We start from the raw sequence: 20229 nt of genomic DNA on the forward strand, positions 1-20229 counted from the left end.
TTATTGTATGCCAGTTTGAAAGATGTGATCCATACAACAACCAGGAAAGATGCCAATGTCTATTGGCATTACTATACAGACAGACAGCGATGCTCCAATGATGACTGCACACAGTCAACATCTACTTATGTGTGGGTTGTGTGGGGTACACTTAAAAAGAAGAGTCTTGTTGATTTTCACATGTGCTACGATAATTGATTTGAAATTCCAAGATGAAACACAATGTTAAAGTTGTTTTAATGCTTTTGAAACACTAAGACATGGTTTTCAGGCAGGGAAATTGCATCCGAATTTGTGTCACGTTTTAGACATTTTCACGCGTGAGTTCCAAATCAAATATAGCAGCACAAGAAAAAAATGGAATGTTCATAAAGATTTTTAATGTTTTTTGAAACAGTAAGACCTTTTCACTTCTTTTCAGATAGGGAAAAAGCATTTGATTGTGTGTGAAGTTTCAGACAATTTACCAAAAAGAATTTACCCTAATGGGACAACGTCAGTTATAAATGACGGAGCCCTAAAAAAAAGGTCAAAGGTCAGATTAAGAAAAAAAAATTTGGAAAATTATTTTACACCTGAAAACCCATGGCATCAGCAGCCGATCTGCACTCTGAGCTATTTCTCAATGCCTTGACTGAGGTTTCCTCCAGGTGTCAATCAAACTAAAGAGCAAGCGATAGAGAAAGAAAACTTTGATCCTTGCCAAAAGCATTGCTGTTATCCTAAGAAAAAACTTACCACATACCACTTGAGCTCTGATTACAAACCAAAGTGTGTTTTGTCTGCCAGCAAAGCAGTTCCCAAAGCAGTACTGCCATCCAATGCCACCGCTAGGACTCCGTCTCACCCTCCCACAAGCCATCGTAAATCCTCAACACCTGTGGAAGCGCCAGGGACACATTACCAAGATTAAGACGGTGCCACTGTTACATTAATAAGATGATCTCACACTACAGTCCCACTGGTTGCCAATAGGCTTAGATTGTAACATACGGCACAGGCATGGCGGCTTTACAGTAATTGTTATTTTTATTACAACAGTCTTTTGTTAATTAATGAAAAGATGTGTGAGAGAATGACATTTCTCTGCCAACCCTTCCCATTTGGTATCAATTGCAACGGCCATTTGATGTGAATTACATGAAAGTAAGATGTTCAGAGAATGTGTGCACTGCTGCCTCATCTGGCATTCATAAATGGTTCCTGTACCTAAGGAAATGTTTGGAAATCATTCATAAATGCAGTGACTTTGAATTTGCACAGTGCTGCAGGTCTGGTGTGAAGTTCTTCAAATTAGCGTGCACTCTCAGTGTCTCTTCTGGGGTTCAGAGCTGAGGAAGCTTCACAGAATTGTTTGATGAGTGGAATAAGCTGGAATGACTAGCACTTCTGAGCTAATAATGTAAAAAGCTACTATCAAAGTGGCCTGAAGCAAAGAGAAACAGACTGAGATTCAGTGTCGTGCGTGGTGTTGCATTTAATTGGTGTCATGCACAATGGTAACAAACAGACAATTATTCCATACAATGCCATATGAGGGAAAAAAAACAGGTCTTTACGGATCATTTTTAAAACCTTTGTGCATCCAGGTTAAGGACTGATATGCTTGAAATGCAGTACAGTAATACCGGAACCAAGATATCACAGAAAGAAAAACATCCCATATCATCAGGATTATGAGACTTTTTAAATAAAATGCAATTTTATTTTATTTTAAAGGAATAAATGAAAATTTGCTCAGGTAATCCAAGATGTAGACGAGTTTGTTTCTTCATCACAACAGATTTGGAGAAATGTAGCATTAAACCCAAGCTCACCAATGGATCCTCTCCAGTGAATGGGTGCCGTCAGATTGAGAGTCCAAACAGCTGATAAAAACATCACAATAATCCACAAGTAATCAACACAACTCCAGTCCATCAATTAACATCTTGTGAAGCGAAAAGCTGCGTGTTTGTAAGAAACAAATCCATCATTCCATAATAACACTTCCTAGTCCATCCCTTGTTGTCCTCTCACATCAACATCCACTGACATATTTGTTTAGAACTGCTTTGGAACTGTAAATGGTGCTTGATCTGTGCATATTTCTCTCCTAACTCAGACAGGACAACTTTTCACTGGAGAAAGCAATATTATGGAGAGACGACTCATATTTTAGCCAGAAGCAATGGTTTGAAGTTAACATGCCTTTATGACGAATTGGTTTATTACAAACACAAAGCTTTTCACTTCACAAAACATTAATTGATGAACTGAGTAATGTGGACTCCTTGTGGATTATTTAGTTTTTTTATCGTCTGTTTGGACTCTCATTCTGACGGCACCCATTCACTGCAGAGGATCCACTGGTTAGCAAGTGATGTAATGCTACATTTCTCCAAATCTGTTCTGATGAAGAAACAAACTCATTTACATCTTGGATGGCCTGAGCGAGAGTATATTTTCAGAAAATTTTCATTTTTGAGTGATCTATTACTTTAAGTCCTGTATCGTCTTAATTGGTATCACACTGTGATAATAACAAACAGACAGTTCATATGTCATATCATCTGCCAAGTGACAAAAGCAGATCTTCACAGATATTTTTAAAACCATTACTCTGCCATGTAGCTATGTTGAGGACTGATATACTATAACATGAGATGAAAATGTACAGTATGCTTGGTTGGAGTGCCTGGCTTCACAGATGACGCTCAAGTTACATTTGCAAAAATATCAGCTCTCAGTCAGTGGAGTGTGTGTTTTTTTCCAACAAACGGCATACATTTTTAATGAGAGCAAATGGAGCAGCATATTTTTTTGGGGAGTGTGGGGTTTATGGCACACATGTAACGCAAGCTAAATAATGGAGTGACTGTAATCGCTCACGGCGCTCAAGAGACGCCAGACACTCATCTTCCTCCTCAACAGGAGGCCACTCTTCTCCCAACAGGATTCTGCTAAGACTACAGCAAGAGCCGTGTTGTGAACTCATACAGATGTACACGTGCATGTGTGCACACACACACACACACACACACACACACACACACACACACACACACGCTTCACTGAAAAATGATCTTTATAAGTCAACACTAAATACTGCACTCGCAAAGGACCAGAAATGTTGATATCAGATATATAAAGACTGTAAAAATCTCTTACATGCCTCAAAATCTTTGCAATTTTTTTCAATATATAATACTATATATAATATCTTATAATACTATATAATATCGTAATATAAGATGCTTGAAATGTCATAATGCAGTACAATAATGGAAACTATTTATTTATTTATTATTTATTTATTTATAATAACCCCATAAAACCATTGTGAATTAAGCTTGAAAACATCAAGCCACATTTTTAATTTAATTTAATTTAATTTAATTTTATTTAATTTTATTTTATTTTATTTTATTTTAGACTTTGTTTACTGGTTAACATTAGATCATTTCAAGATACAAGACTCAGTTTAAATTCCTTTGCCATGAAATTAATGATTTTAATTGTCACGTCAACAGCATTGTAAACTATCAGCAACGCCAGTAAGACCTGCAAGGTTTAATGGATAACATTGAGAAGCAAGAGGTGACTATTCCCTGGAATATGTTCCAGAACTGTTTGTTCAGTTCCACAAGTGCACAGTCCACAGTTCAACTAGTGAAAATAAACAGTCCTGACTGTGGAAATTATATACATTTTCCCTTATTAAGCATTTTAAATTTGGTGTATTTGCCAAATATTCCACAGATATAAACCCTACTGTTGGTCTAACATGCTAAAAATGTGCTAAGTTAATTTTTATTTTTTTTATTTATGTATTTATTTCAGTTGCGAACATAATATATTTGCGAGCAAAAAATAATACCAAATATAATGAGTTTCATTAACTCCAGTAAATCAATTTTTGACACTACATTTGACATTACAAACATGTTCCACATCTCTTCTATTGTGTATAACATTGTTTAACTTTTTGTATGTTGTATGGTGCTGTTAACCTGTCAATCGTCTTTCACAGCAATGGCAAGTTGGTTTATGGTTAGTTTATGTTGGTCTAGTCGGCCAATATAGCCATGCTGTTCCTCACGAAAGCGTTGTGATAATATTTTATAAACCTGTAGAGAACACTAAATTATGTTTTGGTAATTATATTATATTTTATATTACTACTTACATGCAGTTATACTTCTCTAAATTATTTTATTTTATTTTATTTTATTTCATTTGAGAATAGGAAGAGTGAGAATGTTCAAGACTCGTCTCCTTTTATGTCCTCACGCTCCCTCACTTTCGCCCAAACCAGTAGGCGGCGATATTGATTAAAATTTGCTTGCGGTCGGTTGTCAAATCCATCAAAGGAGTGGAAAGAAAAAAAGAAACAAGGAAGTGGAGGTGTCAGGTGAGAGGAATGCTGTTGTTACCGCTGTCATCTCTTCTAAGTACATGTTTAAAATGCATATTTTGTTTTTGACAAGTAACATTGCACCTGCAGTTCTTTGCCGAATGCATCTGATTAGTTTTAGTACGAGCGTTTTTATGTTAAAGCGACACAAAGCTGTAAATCCCGTCTGTTGTCATATTTGATGATGACACAGCGAGCCGAGAGAAATTGAACGGATACCTTGAATATGCTACAATAACTGTTTATAAATACACGTGTCTGTTTTAGTTATGCTCCTTGAAGTAAAATAGACGAATATGGCATTTTTCTTACTGCTGTCTCATTGCTTGCGTCATGTTTTGCAACCTGGAGCAGATGAAAAATCCACTGCTGCAAGACATTAATAATAACAAACCTCTTATCAATCGCGTATCACCATTGATTTTATTATTATCATACTACCGGTATTATATAGGTTTAGTTGTCAAAGGCGAAATTTTACCTTAACTAAAAATATAATATAAATAAATGCAATTCACAGAATTACAACAAACCTAATAATAATGAGACTAAGACGTAATTTGCATTACAGTATTCATCAGTGTGTCCTGTCCCATTCACTCTCGCAGGTTTCTTGTACCACTCAAAACATCATGGAGTTTGCTGAGCTGATCAAAACCCCCCGTGTGGATGGGGTGGTCCTCCACCGACCCTTCATGCCCACTGTGGAGGGAACTCTGTGTCTGACAGGACATCACCTCATCTTGTCTTCTCGCCAGGACAACACTGAGGAGCTCTGGCTGCTTCATGCTAACATTGACTCCACTGAGAAAAGGTACATCTGATATATATTATTCATCAAGGATGCATGTAATTGATCAAACGTGACAGTAAAGATATTTATAATGCTATAAAAGATTTCTGGGTTACACTTTACAATAAGGTTCCATTAGTTAATGTTAACTAATCTATTAACTAACATGAACAAACAATGAACGATACTTTTATTACATTATTTATTAAACTTTGTTCATGTTAGTTAATGAAAATACAGTTGTTCATGTTAATTCACAGTGCATTAACTAATGTTAACAAGCACAACATTTGATTTTAATAATGCATTAGTAAATGTTGAAATTAACATTGTCTAAGATGAATAAATGCTGTAGAAGTATTGCTCATGCTTAGTTCATGTTAACTAAAGTAGGTAACTAATGAACCTTATTGTAAAGTGTTACGATTTCTGATTCAAAATAAATTTGGTTCTTTTGAACTTTATATTCATAAAAGAATCCTGAAAAAAAGTATCACTGTTTTCATAAAAATATTAGGCAGCACAACGGTTTTCAACACTGATAATAATAAGAATTCTCATATTAGAATGATTTCTGAGGAATTATGGGACACTAAAGACTTGAGTAACATCTGCTGAAAATTCAGCTTTGACATCACAGACATAAATATCATTTTAAAATATATTCTAATATTTAGAAAACAGTTATTTTCAAATGTAATAATATTTCACAATGTTACTGGTTTTAGTACATTTTGATCAATTAAATGCAGCCTTGGTGAGCATGAGAGACTGCTCAAAACACCTTACTGACCTAATGTGTGCAGGTTTGTCGGATCACTGGGAACTATTATTGTAAAGTGTAAAGACCTGCGGGTGATTCAGCTGGACATACCTGGCATGGAGGAGTGTCTCAATATTGCCAGCTCAATTGAGGTAAGACTGCATTAGTACTCACTCATAAAGCAGAAAAATAATGGACTAATAATAACCCTCATTTCTACTAATCAGTTTATGCTGTTAGTGTTCAGTTTATGATCATTCATGTTTCAGGCTCTCTCCACGCTGGACTCAGTGTCCCTGATGTATCCGTTCTTCTACCGTCCTCTGTTTGAGGTCATTGAGGATGGATGGCAGTTGTTTGTACCAGAGGAGGCTTTCAAAGACCTGGAGTCTATGGTATTGTTTTATTCCTGGAAGCCTTGACCCTGCGGTCATCAGAAAAAGTTGTAAAACAGATGCTCAGTGTATCATTGCTCGTTTTTTCAGATTGTTCTCTGTGGGAAGCCAGAAAGAAAATATTTGTGACTGCATGTTCTGATATCCAATTTAATTCAAATACAGTTAGTATTTCATACACTACCGTTCAAAACTTTGGGGTTGATAAGATTTTTTTTTTTATGTTTTTGAAAGTCTTTTATACTCACCAAAGCTGCATTTATTTGATTGAAGTATAATAACACTATAATAATATTGGGGAAAAGAATTACAATTTAAAAGAAATTTTCTGTATTATAATTTATTTTAAAATATAATTTATTCCTGTGATGCAAGGATGAATTTTCAGCAGCCATTAATACAGTCTTCACTGTCGCATGATCCTTCAGAAATCATTCTAATAAGATGATTTGGGGCTCAAGGAGCATTTATTATTATCAATGTTGAAAACAGTTGTGCTGCTTAATATAATAGCAATATTTCATAATATTTTGTGGAACTTTTAAGTGGTCTAAACAGCGTTTATTTGAAATAATTTTTTCTAACATTATAAATTAAAATATTAATTTCTTTAAAAAAATTACTGACCCCAACTTTTGAGTGGTAGTGTATATGAGCTTATTTTGAACTCCTTTTGGTTTAGAATTAGACTACATTTGATTTACATTTGTAAATGTTTCTGCTTTTGATTTTTGTTATTTTCAATTAAAAATAAAGTGTCTAAATTACTAAGGTGACACCGAGTTCTGTTGTCCACTCTCAGACAGATGAATGGAGACTGAGTGAGGTAAATAAAGACTTCAGCGTGTGCCCCTCGTACCCGTCCCTACTGACCGTGCCCAAAGACATTGATGATGAAAGCCTCTGCAAAGCTGCTTCCTTTCGCCACGGTGGTCGTTTCCCTGTGCTCAGTTACTACCACAAGAAAAACGGCATGGTTAGAAGTGCACTTTGGAAATTTGGTTGTTTCCAAATTTTGATCTATTTAATACAGACCCTGATCACACTGTCCACAGGTGATGATGCGAGCAGCGCAGCCACTAACAGGAACCAATGGACGCCGCTGCAAAGAGGACGAGAAACTGATCAATGCCACGCTTTGTGCAGGGAAGCGAGGTTACATCATCGACACACGGACTATAGCTGTAGCGCAGCAGGCTAAAGCTCGCGGAGGAGGATTTGAACAGGAAGCCAACTACCCTCAGTGGAGGAGGATCCATAAAGCAATTGAGAGGTGTGTATCCAGTTATTCTCACAGCCAGACTGACTGTGTAAATAGATATATGGACAATGTTAATATTCTGGCTGATAATCATTTTCATGTTATGGCCAGACATAACAATAAATTAAAAAAACAAGACAAAACAGAATTTGATACTATTTTTTTCTAAATAAACATACAAATAAAAACTAAAATCAGCTGTTTTAAATTTGGACATCACAACATTATAATACTGCATTTATTTGATTAAAAATACAGTAAAAACAGTAATTTTGTGAAATACTATTACAATTTAAAATAACTGTTTTCTATTTAAATATATATTTTATAATGAAATTTGTTTCTGTGATATCATTTAGTTTTAACCTTTTTGCATTGAAATGTAGAGAACATAAGTGAATTTAATAATAATAAAAAAAAAACATTTTATTTTATTAGAAGTTTTATTATGATTGACCACCTGACCAATGTTTAAAACGACCAACCACAGTGTTTGTTTTGTTTTTACATGCCATTTAGAGCCAAGTTTTGATAGACAATAAAATACCAGCATTAACAAATATTTAAATTATGATGCAGCAGGTTCTATGAATAGTTGTACAGAGATCAGTGGAAAAATATCAAAAACTGTAAAGACTCTGTAGTCAAATAGGTTCAAAGCAATACATACGATAAAAACTAAATTTTAATACTTTACATTTTAATTTTTATATTTAAATTTTAAATTTTTTATTTTAATTTTAAATTTAAATGTTTTAATTTTAAATTTAAAAGTATGCATGAAACAAATTCAATATTTAATATTAATAACTATTTTGTCAATGCATGTTATAGATCTTATTGTGAACAATTCATCCATGTATGTGTTTAAAATATATATATAAATCCAGTGACTATTTCTTAAGTGCTCGGCTTGGTTTACAGGCAAACTGATAAAGTTGTGTAAGTCAGTGAATCAAATTAGACTTTGCCAAATCAGTTTCTTTTCAATTTTGTGATCAATATGCATCCGGCGGACAATGAATGGACTGTGGGTGCTTTGCACCATCTAAGACTGAGACTACTACACACTGTACTTTTATTAGGGGACTTAAAATCATTTAAGCCTGGAAAACATGCATCAGTTGCAGTAAAATGCTCATTTGGAGATGAAGCGTATCGTATGTAAGCAAACAAACACAGTTGCATAAATGAGTTCTGTAATTGGATTATAATCTGACAGCTGTTCTCCCACAGGTCTAATGTTCTACAGGAGAGTCTGATAAAGCTGGTTGAGGCGTGCAATGATCAGTCGCACAGCATGGACCGCTGGCTCAGTAAACTTGAAGCGTCCAACTGGCAGAGTAATGTTAAGGAAATCCTCACAACGGCCTGCCTGGCTGCACAGTGCATTGACAGGTACATCTGTTGATACGTCTGTCTGTTCCTGTCTCACACACAGAGCCATTACACTGCCATATTGTGCAGCTGTGTTAATTACTGTTTTAGCTCTATTCTAAGTTAATTACAAAAGCTGCTGTAGCCGTTTCTCAGCACATTTGTTGCAAACGTTGTTGTGGTGATAATTAGTGCTGTTGTCATGCTGTAATTGTCATTATATTTATACCACACTGCTACTGCTGTTTTAAAAGCTGCTTTTGGCCCGCAGTTTGTTATCAGGTTTGTAGCACTGTGTGTGTGCTAAATAATCTCAATCTGAGTGCAGTTGCAAATGTGGAGGAACCACTTTAATTAATGTTGTATTCTAGGGAAGGGGCGTCAGTGCTGGTTCATGGCACAGAGGGCACTGATTCAACACTGCAGGTGACGTCTCTCGCCCAGATCATCCTCGATCCGGCTTGCAGAACCATCCGTGGCTTTGAGGCGCTGATTGAGCGAGAGTGGTTACAGGTGAGAGAGGTTCCCAGGAAAACTCTTGACTCTGATGTGTCTGATTTGTCTCATCTTCTTCCTGTCCCATCGTCAAAATCATTCTATTACCCTCCCTAGAAAATATCAGAATGCACCAGAGAAAGTTGGCTGTTCACTATATTTGCACACTGGAAATATTAGGGCATCAGAGAAGAGCAAAAGTTTAATTGTACAAAGACAATGTATTTTAAAAAATAATACTTTTTTTTCATCCAAAAATAAATAAATAAATAAATAAAAATCTGTACAAAATATTCTACTGGAATTAAATTACTTTTTTGTTGTTAGATGTTTAAAAACAGCTTGCTTTTTTAAGCGATTGGTATGGTTTCAAGGTACTGTTTTAAAATGGTTTAAGTCCTATTTAACAAATAGAAGTTTTTCATTTGCCTTGGGTGAATTTACATCATCTTCGGCTCCTCTTACATGTGGGATTCCCCAAGGATCCATTTTGGGTCCTGTTTTGTTTTCAGTATATATGCTTCCAATTGGGTATATTTAAAAAAAATAACATGTTATATAATTTCACTGTTACGCTGATGACACACAAATATATATGCCAGTAAAGAAGGAAAGTAGCTCACTAGGGCCTCTTCTTGCTTGAGGAATGACCTGAAAACTTGGTTGGATGAGAATTCTTTTGCATATGAATGAATCTAAAACAGAGATTATTGTGTTTGCACCCCCAAATACATATGGGTCCCCTAAGTTTGATTTAGGCCCTTTATCCATTCATGGCAAATCTATGGTAAAAAATTTAGGGGTACTTTTTGATGAGTCGTTAAAATTTGACAAACAGATCAATGCTGTTGTCAGATCAGGCTTTTTTTTCAACTAAGAACACTGATAAAGGTTAAGCCATTTTTGTCGTTTTATGATTTCGAGAGAGTGATGCATGCATTTGTGTCTTCACGTCTGGACTATTGTAATTCCCTGTATGTGGGGATTAGTCAGTCCACTTTGTCTCGATTGCAAATTGTCCAGAATGCTGCTGCAAGATTGCTGACAGGCTTTCGGAAACGGGACCATATTACCCCTATTATTTCTTCTCTACATTGGCTGCCAGTCCTTTATAGGATTGATTTTAAGATTTTGTTGTTTGTTTTTAAATCTTTAAATGGCCTTGCACCACCATATCTTTCAGATTTATTACAACCATACTCACCATCCAGATCACTTAGGTCCGCTGACCAGAAACTTTTGACTGTCCCTAGGGCGAAACGTAAATTATGGGGTGATCGTGCTTTTTCAGTGATGGCTCCGAGACTTTGGAACAGTTTGCCATTAAATATTAGAACAGCTTCCACACTGGGGTCTTTCAAATCTCTTTTGAAAACTCATCTTTTTTTCACTGGCTTTTTTGTAGGTTTTTATTAAGTGATATTTTGTCATTTAATGTTGTGTGGTCAGATGTCTCTGTGCTGTATAATATGGATCATGTGGCACTGAAGACTGAAGTAATGGATGCTGAAAATTCAGCTTTGCATCACAGGAATAAATTACATTTTAAAATATTTAAATAGCTATTTTAAATTGTAATAATATTTCACAATTATATTACTGTATTTTTGATCAACTAAATGTAGATCTAGTGAGCATAGGAGATGACTTTCAAAAACATTAAAAAATCTTTTGAACAGTAAAACTTTTGAGTAGTGTTGTATGGTAAGCATTTTTCTTTTATTTGTTTTATGTCTGAATGCTGTTATGTATGTACATAATGTTTTTCTTAAAAATTTGTAGGAGGAGTGCATATTTCATAATGTCAATATATGTAATGTCATATATAATTACATATATCCATGTTGTGGACACAACTTAATGACATATCTACATAATCGTAATGACTATAAAATGTGTCACAGGTAATGTGTAGAAAATAAAGACCCTTGCTAGTGTCCCAATTAGATTATATACTGATTAACAACTTGGGGAACTAGTGAGTGGAATGAAACACAGCCTTGGTTTTAAAATGATGTTTCTCTGTGAAGTCTGGGATAGCCTATGATCCTGTAACCTTTACCTCCAGGCCGGTCACCCGTTCCATCAGCGCTGTGCACAGTCTGCATACTCAAACGGGAAGCCCCGAAGTGAAGCGCCCGTGTTCCTGCTCTTCCTGGACTGTGTGTGGCAGATCCTGCGGCAGTTCCCCTGCTCCTTCCAGTTCAACGAGAACTTCCTGATCATGCTCTTCGAGCACGCCTATGCCTCACAGTTTAGCACTTTCCTCGGAAACAGCGTGGCCGAGAGGTTAGTGTTCCCCTCCATCACAGTCCTGCATAGACGTCCATTTACAGATTCTCACATACTATCTCATTTCCTTTATTACATCACATGCAACCTTTGTTAAAACCGTTTGTTTTAACCTTATCGGATAAATCTCTAAGTAGCCAACACAGGACCTGTTGCAAACGCCACACTTATTTCATCACTCTGAATGTAACTTGTGTGTCTGTGTGCCAGTTACATCTCCAAAGTGTGGATTTGAAAGAAAACCGCAAGGGAATTTAAAATTGGGCCATAGTTTACACTTGCACTTGCCCGTAAAACTGTGTGTTACACATGTATGTTGGCATGTAATTCTATCCATATGGAAAGATATGTTCAGGAGCAGAAGGTCACGACCCCTTCCGTCAACACTTCTGCGTCAGTAGAGGTCAATTTGTAGCTGGCAGCGACCCTTTTGTGTTTGCCTCTTATTCTGAGCAGGATGTTTTGGTAAATGCGTTGTGAAATGATTTTCCGCTTGTTGCTTAAATGTATATCAGATTTCAAAATGTCCAGCTTTGGTACAGTCATTTACTGACAATGAATGGTGTGTAGTGTGTGTGATGTCATAAATCTGATCTTTAGACCCAAGAGGAGAGGTTTTATTCTGGTTTAACATTTGTGAGTGCATGCTTTCTTTCAATGAACTAAAAAAATAAAGGTTCCTTATTGGCATCGATGTTTCCATTAAGAACCTTTAACATACATGAAAACTTTACATTGTATAAAATGTTCTTTACAGTGGAAAAAGGTTCTTTAAATTGTTCATCACTAAGAAAAAAATGGTTATTTTAAGAAAAAAAAAACCTTTTGGAACCTTTATTTTTAAGAGTGTAGCTTGTGATTAGATACAGTAACTCAGTAAATCAGTCGGTCAGAATATTTACGAATGTTAAGATTCAGCTTGATGAGTAGAATTAGTGAAAGACTTTCTAATTGCTTATTGTGACTATAATGGATGGCAATGGCTGGATGTGTCTGGCTCCTCATAACATAAACTTTACTGTAAAGTTTAGCTGTAAATGTAAGCTTTGTACTTTCTGTGTTTCAGGGTGAAGCTGCTGCTGTCTCAGAAAACTGTTTCTTTGTGGTCGTGGGTGAACAGACCTCAGGAGCTGGAGCGATTTCTCAACCCCCTGTACGAGCCCAATAACCTGGTCATCTGGCCGTCTGTGGCTCCTCAGAGCCTGCTGCTGTGGGAGGGTGAGCACCATCAAATCTCCCACGTTCCTCTCATTTTTCGATCTCTTCCAGCACCTGCTGTGAACATCATCATGAAAATTATATTGAAAAGCATGTTTACCCAGTTAAACTATAGGGGGCAGTCACGTGTTGCTTGGTGCTTTAACTGTATTTTTGCAGTGCCACTTCAGATGCGTGAGATGCCTAAAGAACATGTGGATTGTGAGATCAGTATGTTTTGAAATGAATGGTATGGCACCAATCTTCCATGACATGCTGTAGATGCACCTATAGATATCTTGTGCATTAGTCTCGTACTTCAACATTATGTTTAACAAACTTTGAGTCAGATTTCCATCTGAATAACTATAATTCTCCTGGCGTAATGAAAATGAAAAAGAAATGTAAAAATTATAATTACTAATAATTATTAATTAAATATAAAATGTATTTCAATACAATATTATTTAAATTAATTATTTACATTTGTAAAGAACACACCTATAGTCTGCTGAAAAGTTATTGTAGTTTGTCTGTATGACAGAGATGGTGGTTTTCTGGACAGATTGCCAAATTAAAAAAAAAAAAAAAAGTTAATATTACTCTAAATATAATAATCCATTTATCTCCATTGTTTAATCACCTTCAAGAAAACTCACCTTCCTTGTCATGTTTAAGATATTATTAAGTATTAAAGAAGCAACTCCACTTCAACATCAGTTTGTTTTAAACCTTTCACCAGATACAGATTAACGTCACATGGAATTCACAAGTGTGACAATGATTTAACCCCGATGACCTCTGTGCCATTCATTTTTTCAGTCCTCATCTCTGGAGCCTGTCATGCCTCTATTTTAAAGGTGCAGTGAAAGAGACTCTTTCGGGAAAAGCAGCCAAGCAGACATGAAGTTTAATGGCATGGGGGTTCACTTTCAGTCACATGAGCAGTTCTCAAACAACTCACAGATATGTTTAGACCTTTCATATACACTACCAGTCAAACATTTGGATATTAGTGTACCCACCAAAAGAGCTACATTGAACAATCTTATATTATAGATATATTTTAGATATATAAGTCTTTGCCTAGATTACAGTTTATAAACCTATATTTAAGAAAATCCCATGTTTGTTGGGTATTTTAGCTTCTTTTCCTTCATTAACTGGTCCAACCCATTAAAAATAAAATGAATTAATAATAACAATAAAATGTATTTATTTATAAACAAAGGCATATATTTCATTATGCAATCATTTATCATTTAAAGGTTTTAATAATAAGGATTTTATAATTAGTAAATCATGAGAAACACATTTAAGTGTTTCAGTATTTCAGTTAAGTAACCAGAAATTTGAATGTTACAGTGAATGTCAGGGTTGTGTGTATAGAAGCAAACGCAGTCTGCATGCCAGTATGAATGGAAGTAACACATGCTGCTAGTGTATGTCTGAATGAATGAAAGTAACCAGGTGGTTAGAACGAAACTATTTGAGTTTTCTATTTGCGGGTTATATATGAATGCATCCTTTCTTCAATTTGCACTTTCTTCCAAGTCACTTTTGTACAGAACCATATGTCAAGAACTATGTCCAGTTTATTTTTGTCAAGCAGATGGATTGCTAATACATTACAGGTTGGCTATATTAACATGGTATCTCAGGCTGTCCAAGATGTAGGAGTTTGTTTCTTCATCGGAACAGATTTGGAATAAGTTAGCATTCCATCAGGTGCTCACCAGTGGATCCTTTGCAGTGAATGGGTGCCGTCAGAATGAGAGTCCAAACACCTGATCAAAACATCACAATAATCCACAAGTAATCCATATGACTCTAGTCCATCAATTAATGATTTGTGAAATGAAATGCTGCATGTTTGACAAATTCATCATTGAGGCATTTTAACTTCAAACCATTGCTTCTGGCTAAAATACGAGTCTGTAATTCATAATGAGGCTTCCTGGTGTGAAAAAGTCCTTCCCCTGTTGTCCTCTCACATAAAAATCCTGTTTTGGATTTTTTTTGCTTGTAAATTATCTGTGCATATTTCTCTCCTGATTCAGATGAGACAAACTTTTCACTGGAGAAAGCAATATTGTGAATAGAAGACTTGTAAAAAAAAAAAAAAATCTTAATAATGGATTTACTTCTTACAAACACACAGTTTTTTACTTCAAGATATTAACTGGTGGACTGAAGTCTTGTGGATTATTGATTATTGGCGGCACCCATTCACTGCAGAGGATCCATTAGTGAGCAAGTGATGTAATGCTAAATTTCTCCAAATCTGCTCTGATGAAGAAGCAAACATATCTATAACTTGGATGGCTTGAGGGTGAGTAAATTTTCAGCAAATTTTCATTTTTGGGTGAACTATTCCTTTAACTGTCAAGGTCCTTTGAGAAATAGCTAATCAAATGTTAATGTCAAAGTTGGATGAGTATTGACCCGTGCACTCTGCTAACATCATTACAAAATGTTAAGAAACATGGGATTGGTGATTGTGTGGGGATATTTAAGGTTTCCTTATGTATAACCTTAAGGGACAGCAGGGGTGATCAATGTGGCCATCTCACATCTGTTTTTTTTTCTGCTTGTATATACCACTCATGGCAGAAAAGATCACTGATCAGCAACAAAAGATGATGTAATCACATCATATCACATCTCTGGCACCTTGTTCTTTTTTCTATAGGGGTATTCCTTCGCTGGAATCGCTCCACAAAGTGTTTGGATGAGGCTTATCAGGAGATGGCCCATATTATAGAGTACAACAAGGAGCTGCAGAACAAAGTGAACAGCCTGCGCAGACAGCTGGCCCAGCTCGAGACGGAGGACAGCCCACTGCAGACACCGTAGGACGTCAACAGAATGGTACACTTCTGATTTGTCATCTCTGTCTTACTGAAATAAGCCTCACGCACATGTATCTACACTCTTCTGATCATACTCTTTCTTTCTGACTCCACTGGTCTCCAATGGATTCTACACTCTGCTGCTCTATTAATATATAATTTTAGTTTTCTTCCTTAAACACTATGCTTCACTTGTCCTTATTATGACGTGTTTCATTTAAAACACCTTAAACTGATTAGCAGGTTATGATATGGATGCTATTACACTATAAATTGTACATTGGTGTTTTAGTTTACATATTCTCAAAGAAAAGGGACTGCTGACGTGCCATTTTTTTTTTTTTCATTTTAAGTCCTGTGCCATGAAGTGCAATAGAAAATACAATTCTAAAATGAAATAAAAGGGAAAATATTGGACTGACTATTAGATGCTGGAAATTCATCATTTGAATATAACACAGGTGGTTTACATAGTCTTACATGATCCCTAACTCCTTCCAAAGAGAGACACTGATCACATGATTAAAGAGATAATTCACCTAAAAATGAAATTTCATATGGTATTTTAAAGTGTCCTAATATTGTGTTGGGAGTCCTCTACAACAGGTTTAAATGCATCTAAGGTCAGAAAACATTGTAATTTTCTCAGAATATTCATTTAATATTAGAGTCATTTGCCAATGATTTCGAAACGATTCGTTCCAAGCAAGTTCGGAGCAAACCCCTCCCTTCCATAAGCCTACTCTGCTCTGATTGGTCAGCCGGCCAAGCGTGCTGTGATTGGCACAGAGAGGAGTCCTTGACTAGAGCAAGTTAGCGAGCGCTACCATTGACAAAGCACCTTTACATAAAACAATAATATATTGCTCCAATCCGTTCTTATAATAATGACATAAAATACAAAAACACTTATGCAAGCGAATATTACCCACAGCTAAAGTTTAGCTGCTAAACTGTGAACACTTAAAACAATAATGGTGGATACGTCTTAACTTTTAATCAGAACGCAGAACAGCTGTATCACAGGCGCACCAGCCTAACTAACTCGCTTGTCTCTCCCGCATTAACCCTATAACTGCCGGTGCAGCAAAATAAACAGCAATTTCACAATGATTATAAAGTAATCGACTCTCTCTTTTGAGAGACAATATCTTTATTTATCATGCATGTTTTTGATTAACAACTTGTTTTCATTTAAAGATTGGTACGTTATAAACTGCAAAAGAGATATTTTTCAAAAACTCATATGACCTGCTCTTTAAGTGTTTACTCACCCTCAAGCCGTCCAAGATGCAGATGAGTTTGTTTCTTCATCAGAGCAGATTTGGAGAAATGTAACATTGCATCATTTGCTCACCAATGGATCGTCTGCAGTGAATGGGTGCCGTCAATATGAGTCCAAACAGCTGATAAAAACATCACAATAATCCACAAGTAATCAGCATGACTCCAGTCCATCAATTAATGTCTTTTGAAGAGAAAATATGTGCGTTTTAACATATTAAACTGTCGCTTCTAGCCAAAATAATCCATATTAACGCTTGTGGATTATTGTGATGTTTTTATCAGCTGTTTGGACTCTCATTCTGACGGCACCCATTCACTGCAGAGGATCCATTGATGAGCAAGTGATGTAATGCTACATTTCTCCAAATCTGCTCTGATGAAGAAACAAACTCATCTACATCTTGGATGGCCTGAGGGTCAGTACATTTTCAGTAAATTTTAATTTTTGGGTGAACTATTCCTTTAAGAAATTGCCAAATGTGGCACTATTTGCTTTACAAATGTAAGATTGTTTGTACACTGGTAATATTCATATTTGTATAGAGTACAAATATTTAGTATATAGTTTAAAATACAGATTTCTGTTAGTGATATTGTGAATGTCAAAATAATGTGTCATAGATTTCAATCCACAACCTTTAAAAATCTTTGTTAAATTTTTTATTTTTTTTTGTGTGTGTGAATATGAAGTTCTTTATTAGGATACATGCAGCAGTTGTTTAGAAACATCTAAAAATAAAGCCCACTGGGATTATTAAAGTTTCCGTTCTGCACAAAAGCATTTCATTTCCTCCAGTTCTCCATGAGTGACATGAGCATGGTCTTGTAGACAGAAAGTGTTTGCTGCGAAAACTCATGCAGATCATTTCACATATCATTTATGCAAAAAAATCAAGATATATACGCTCAATGTGCCGTTAAAGGTTTTTGGGTTCACTTGTTTCATAAATACGTGAATATTTAAATCTATTGTGTAGTGACTCCTGTAACCTATAAAGGTAATTTTAATATACCACTGGGTTCTTACCATCAAGTACTCTGATGCATTTATGAATGTGTTTTTGTTTAAGGTAGGTTTTGATACTGGGTATAGACAGTCAGTTGTTGTTGTTGTTGGTTTGTTTTGTTTTTTATGCACGATTTTTTATTATTTCATTCTGGCACTTCAGTAGCATCAACTGACATGCATCATTAAGATTCACTGTATAATTGTCTGTACAGTGTCATGCCTTGCTTTACAAAATATAATATTGATTAAATGTTTAACTGAAATATGTTATGTTCTGTGGGCATTAAAAGATTGTTTAATGTACATTTGTGTGTGTTTTTATTTTTCATATTTAAATTGACCACCTGTAAGTATCTCCGTTCCAAATCGATAAATGGTAATAAAATATGACTTATCTTATCAGCGCAACATGATAATGACTGATAAAATCTAATTACCATTGGAAAAAAGGAAACAATGGTATGTAAACTTCAAACTGAATATAAAGCTCATATAAAATAAATTATAGAATGTAGAATATATATATATATATATATATATATATATATATATATAACAGATTGTGAACATAATTGATTTTTCCTATTGATTATTGAATAATTGAATAATAGATTAAATCCTATTGCTGAACTGTCAAATAATTGGCAACAGCAACACTGTTTTATACTGTTTGTGCTTATGCTGCAAATACAACCGCTGGCTGTGTAAAGCACCCACGTCTCTCATCACATAAACATATGGTTGCTTTCTCCACTCATTATCAGGAACATGCAGTATTTCCTGGGGGATGGGCCTGATACAGACACACATATACAGTACATGGTATACGTGTGCTCAAGTTTCAAATGCACTCTATACTGGACCTCTTGTGTTGTGCAGATACTGATTTGCTATGTCTGGAAATAATGTATGTGCTGACATGCTCTGTATTCTGCTTTTAATCATGGACAAAGACAACACTTGTTGGGCGCACAGAGACGGTAGCAGACCTGAAGTAACCTTCGGGCAAACACTTCACGCAAGCCCTAAAAGTGTGTCACTTTGAGTTACTCATTCACTATTTTGTTATGTTGGAGATTTGTCCTTCCTCCGTGACCTGCACACATCAGGCAACCATCCTATTGATCTATTAGATTGAAAAGCCTAATAAATACACCTGAAGTGATGGGACTGAGGTTCTAAGAGATTTTCAGGGTAAAGATCAATTGAGTTGAGAGGATATGGCCTTGAAGCATCACAGAAAGGCTTAATCATATTGATGGTGAGTGGCTGGCAGACCAGAACCTGTAATAGTTCTGACTTGCCATCCATGCAATGGCAGAACATATAGCAGAAACAATAAGAAAAGCTGCTGGAAAGGTAATGTTCCTCTGTTGTTTTTGTTTCCAGCTATCAATCAGACTTGTTTTTTTCTAAAGATGCAAAACATGCTTTTTAGCGCCGTTCACAGATTAAAATAATTAACAATGTTTAATAATGTTTTGTATTTCATTGTTTTTATTCTCAAGATTTTTTATTTGCTGAAATGCTTCTAAATTAGGGCTCAACATTTATGAGAAAGATTCGGGCAAGTTTTGTTGTCACTACACCTCACGTTTGTTGATCATGTATGTGCTTTTAAACCAATATAAAATATGAAAAAATAGAACATCAAGAAAGGAAACATCAAGAAATAAAAAAAAAATGTATTGAAATGAATAATTTAAATAATAAATTTAAGAAAAAAATAAGTGCAATAAGGTATAACAAATAAGTATTCAATGCATTTTTCCCCATCAAAATCAAGATTTTAGGTTAAATTGTAAATAATAATAGGGAAACTGTACACCTTCATGTAACTGGTCTCAATTTCTTTTAGGGGTTCACCATTTTAACATTTGAATCACCTTTTTGCCTTCACTAGTTAATTTTCAAAAACATTTACTTTTTTAAAGTTTAAATATTAATTTTATTTTTCTCAATTAATATGATGAATAAAAAAAAATCAATACCAAAGCTACTACTACTAATATTATTAGTAGTATTAGTATTGTTAATAATAATAATTATTATTATAAAAGTAATTCAGTAAAGTGCTGGTTAAAATAGTTTAAATATAGGATTTATATGTTT

The 20229-nt window shown here is 35.2% G+C and overlaps 1 protein-coding gene across 1 annotated transcript; it reads left to right on the forward strand.

The window, feature by feature from the left end:
- Positions 1-4357: 4357 nt before the first annotated feature.
- LOC107746110 (myotubularin-related protein 9-like) lies at positions 4358-16361 on the forward strand. Its single transcript, XM_016560202.1, has 11 exons — positions 4358-4393; positions 5005-5210; positions 5996-6104; positions 6222-6347; positions 7150-7323; positions 7403-7620; positions 8845-9006; positions 9357-9498; positions 11549-11769; positions 12839-12990; positions 15662-16361. The coding sequence occupies exons 2-11, from the start codon at positions 5029-5031 to the stop codon at positions 15823-15825; spliced, it is 1650 nt and encodes a 549-aa protein (XP_016415688.1). The 5' UTR covers positions 4358-4393; positions 5005-5028; the 3' UTR covers positions 15826-16361.
- The last annotated feature ends 3868 nt before the right edge of the window (positions 16362-20229 follow it).

Source organism: Sinocyclocheilus rhinocerous, unplaced genomic scaffold (genome assembly GCF_001515625.1).
Source record: "Sinocyclocheilus rhinocerous isolate Xijiao unplaced genomic scaffold, SAMN03320098_v1.1 scaffold40, whole genome shotgun sequence".
Taxonomy (NCBI): Eukaryota; Metazoa; Chordata; class Actinopteri; order Cypriniformes; family Cyprinidae; genus Sinocyclocheilus; species Sinocyclocheilus rhinocerous.

Bases quoted from the DNA above. Each gene is read 5' to 3' on its own strand.
- LOC107746110 (XM_016560202.1), top strand. From the start codon at position 5,029: ATGGAGTTTGCTGAGCTGATCAAAACCCCCCGTGTGGATGGGGTGGTC. The intron at 9,499-11,548 runs GTGAGAGAGGTT...CTTTACCTCCAG, and splicing joins TTGAGCGAGAGTGGTTACAG to GCCGGTCACCCGTTCCATCA. The intron at 12,991-15,661 runs GTGAGCACCATC...TTTTTTCTATAG, and splicing joins GAGCCTGCTGCTGTGGGAGG to GGGTATTCCTTCGCTGGAAT.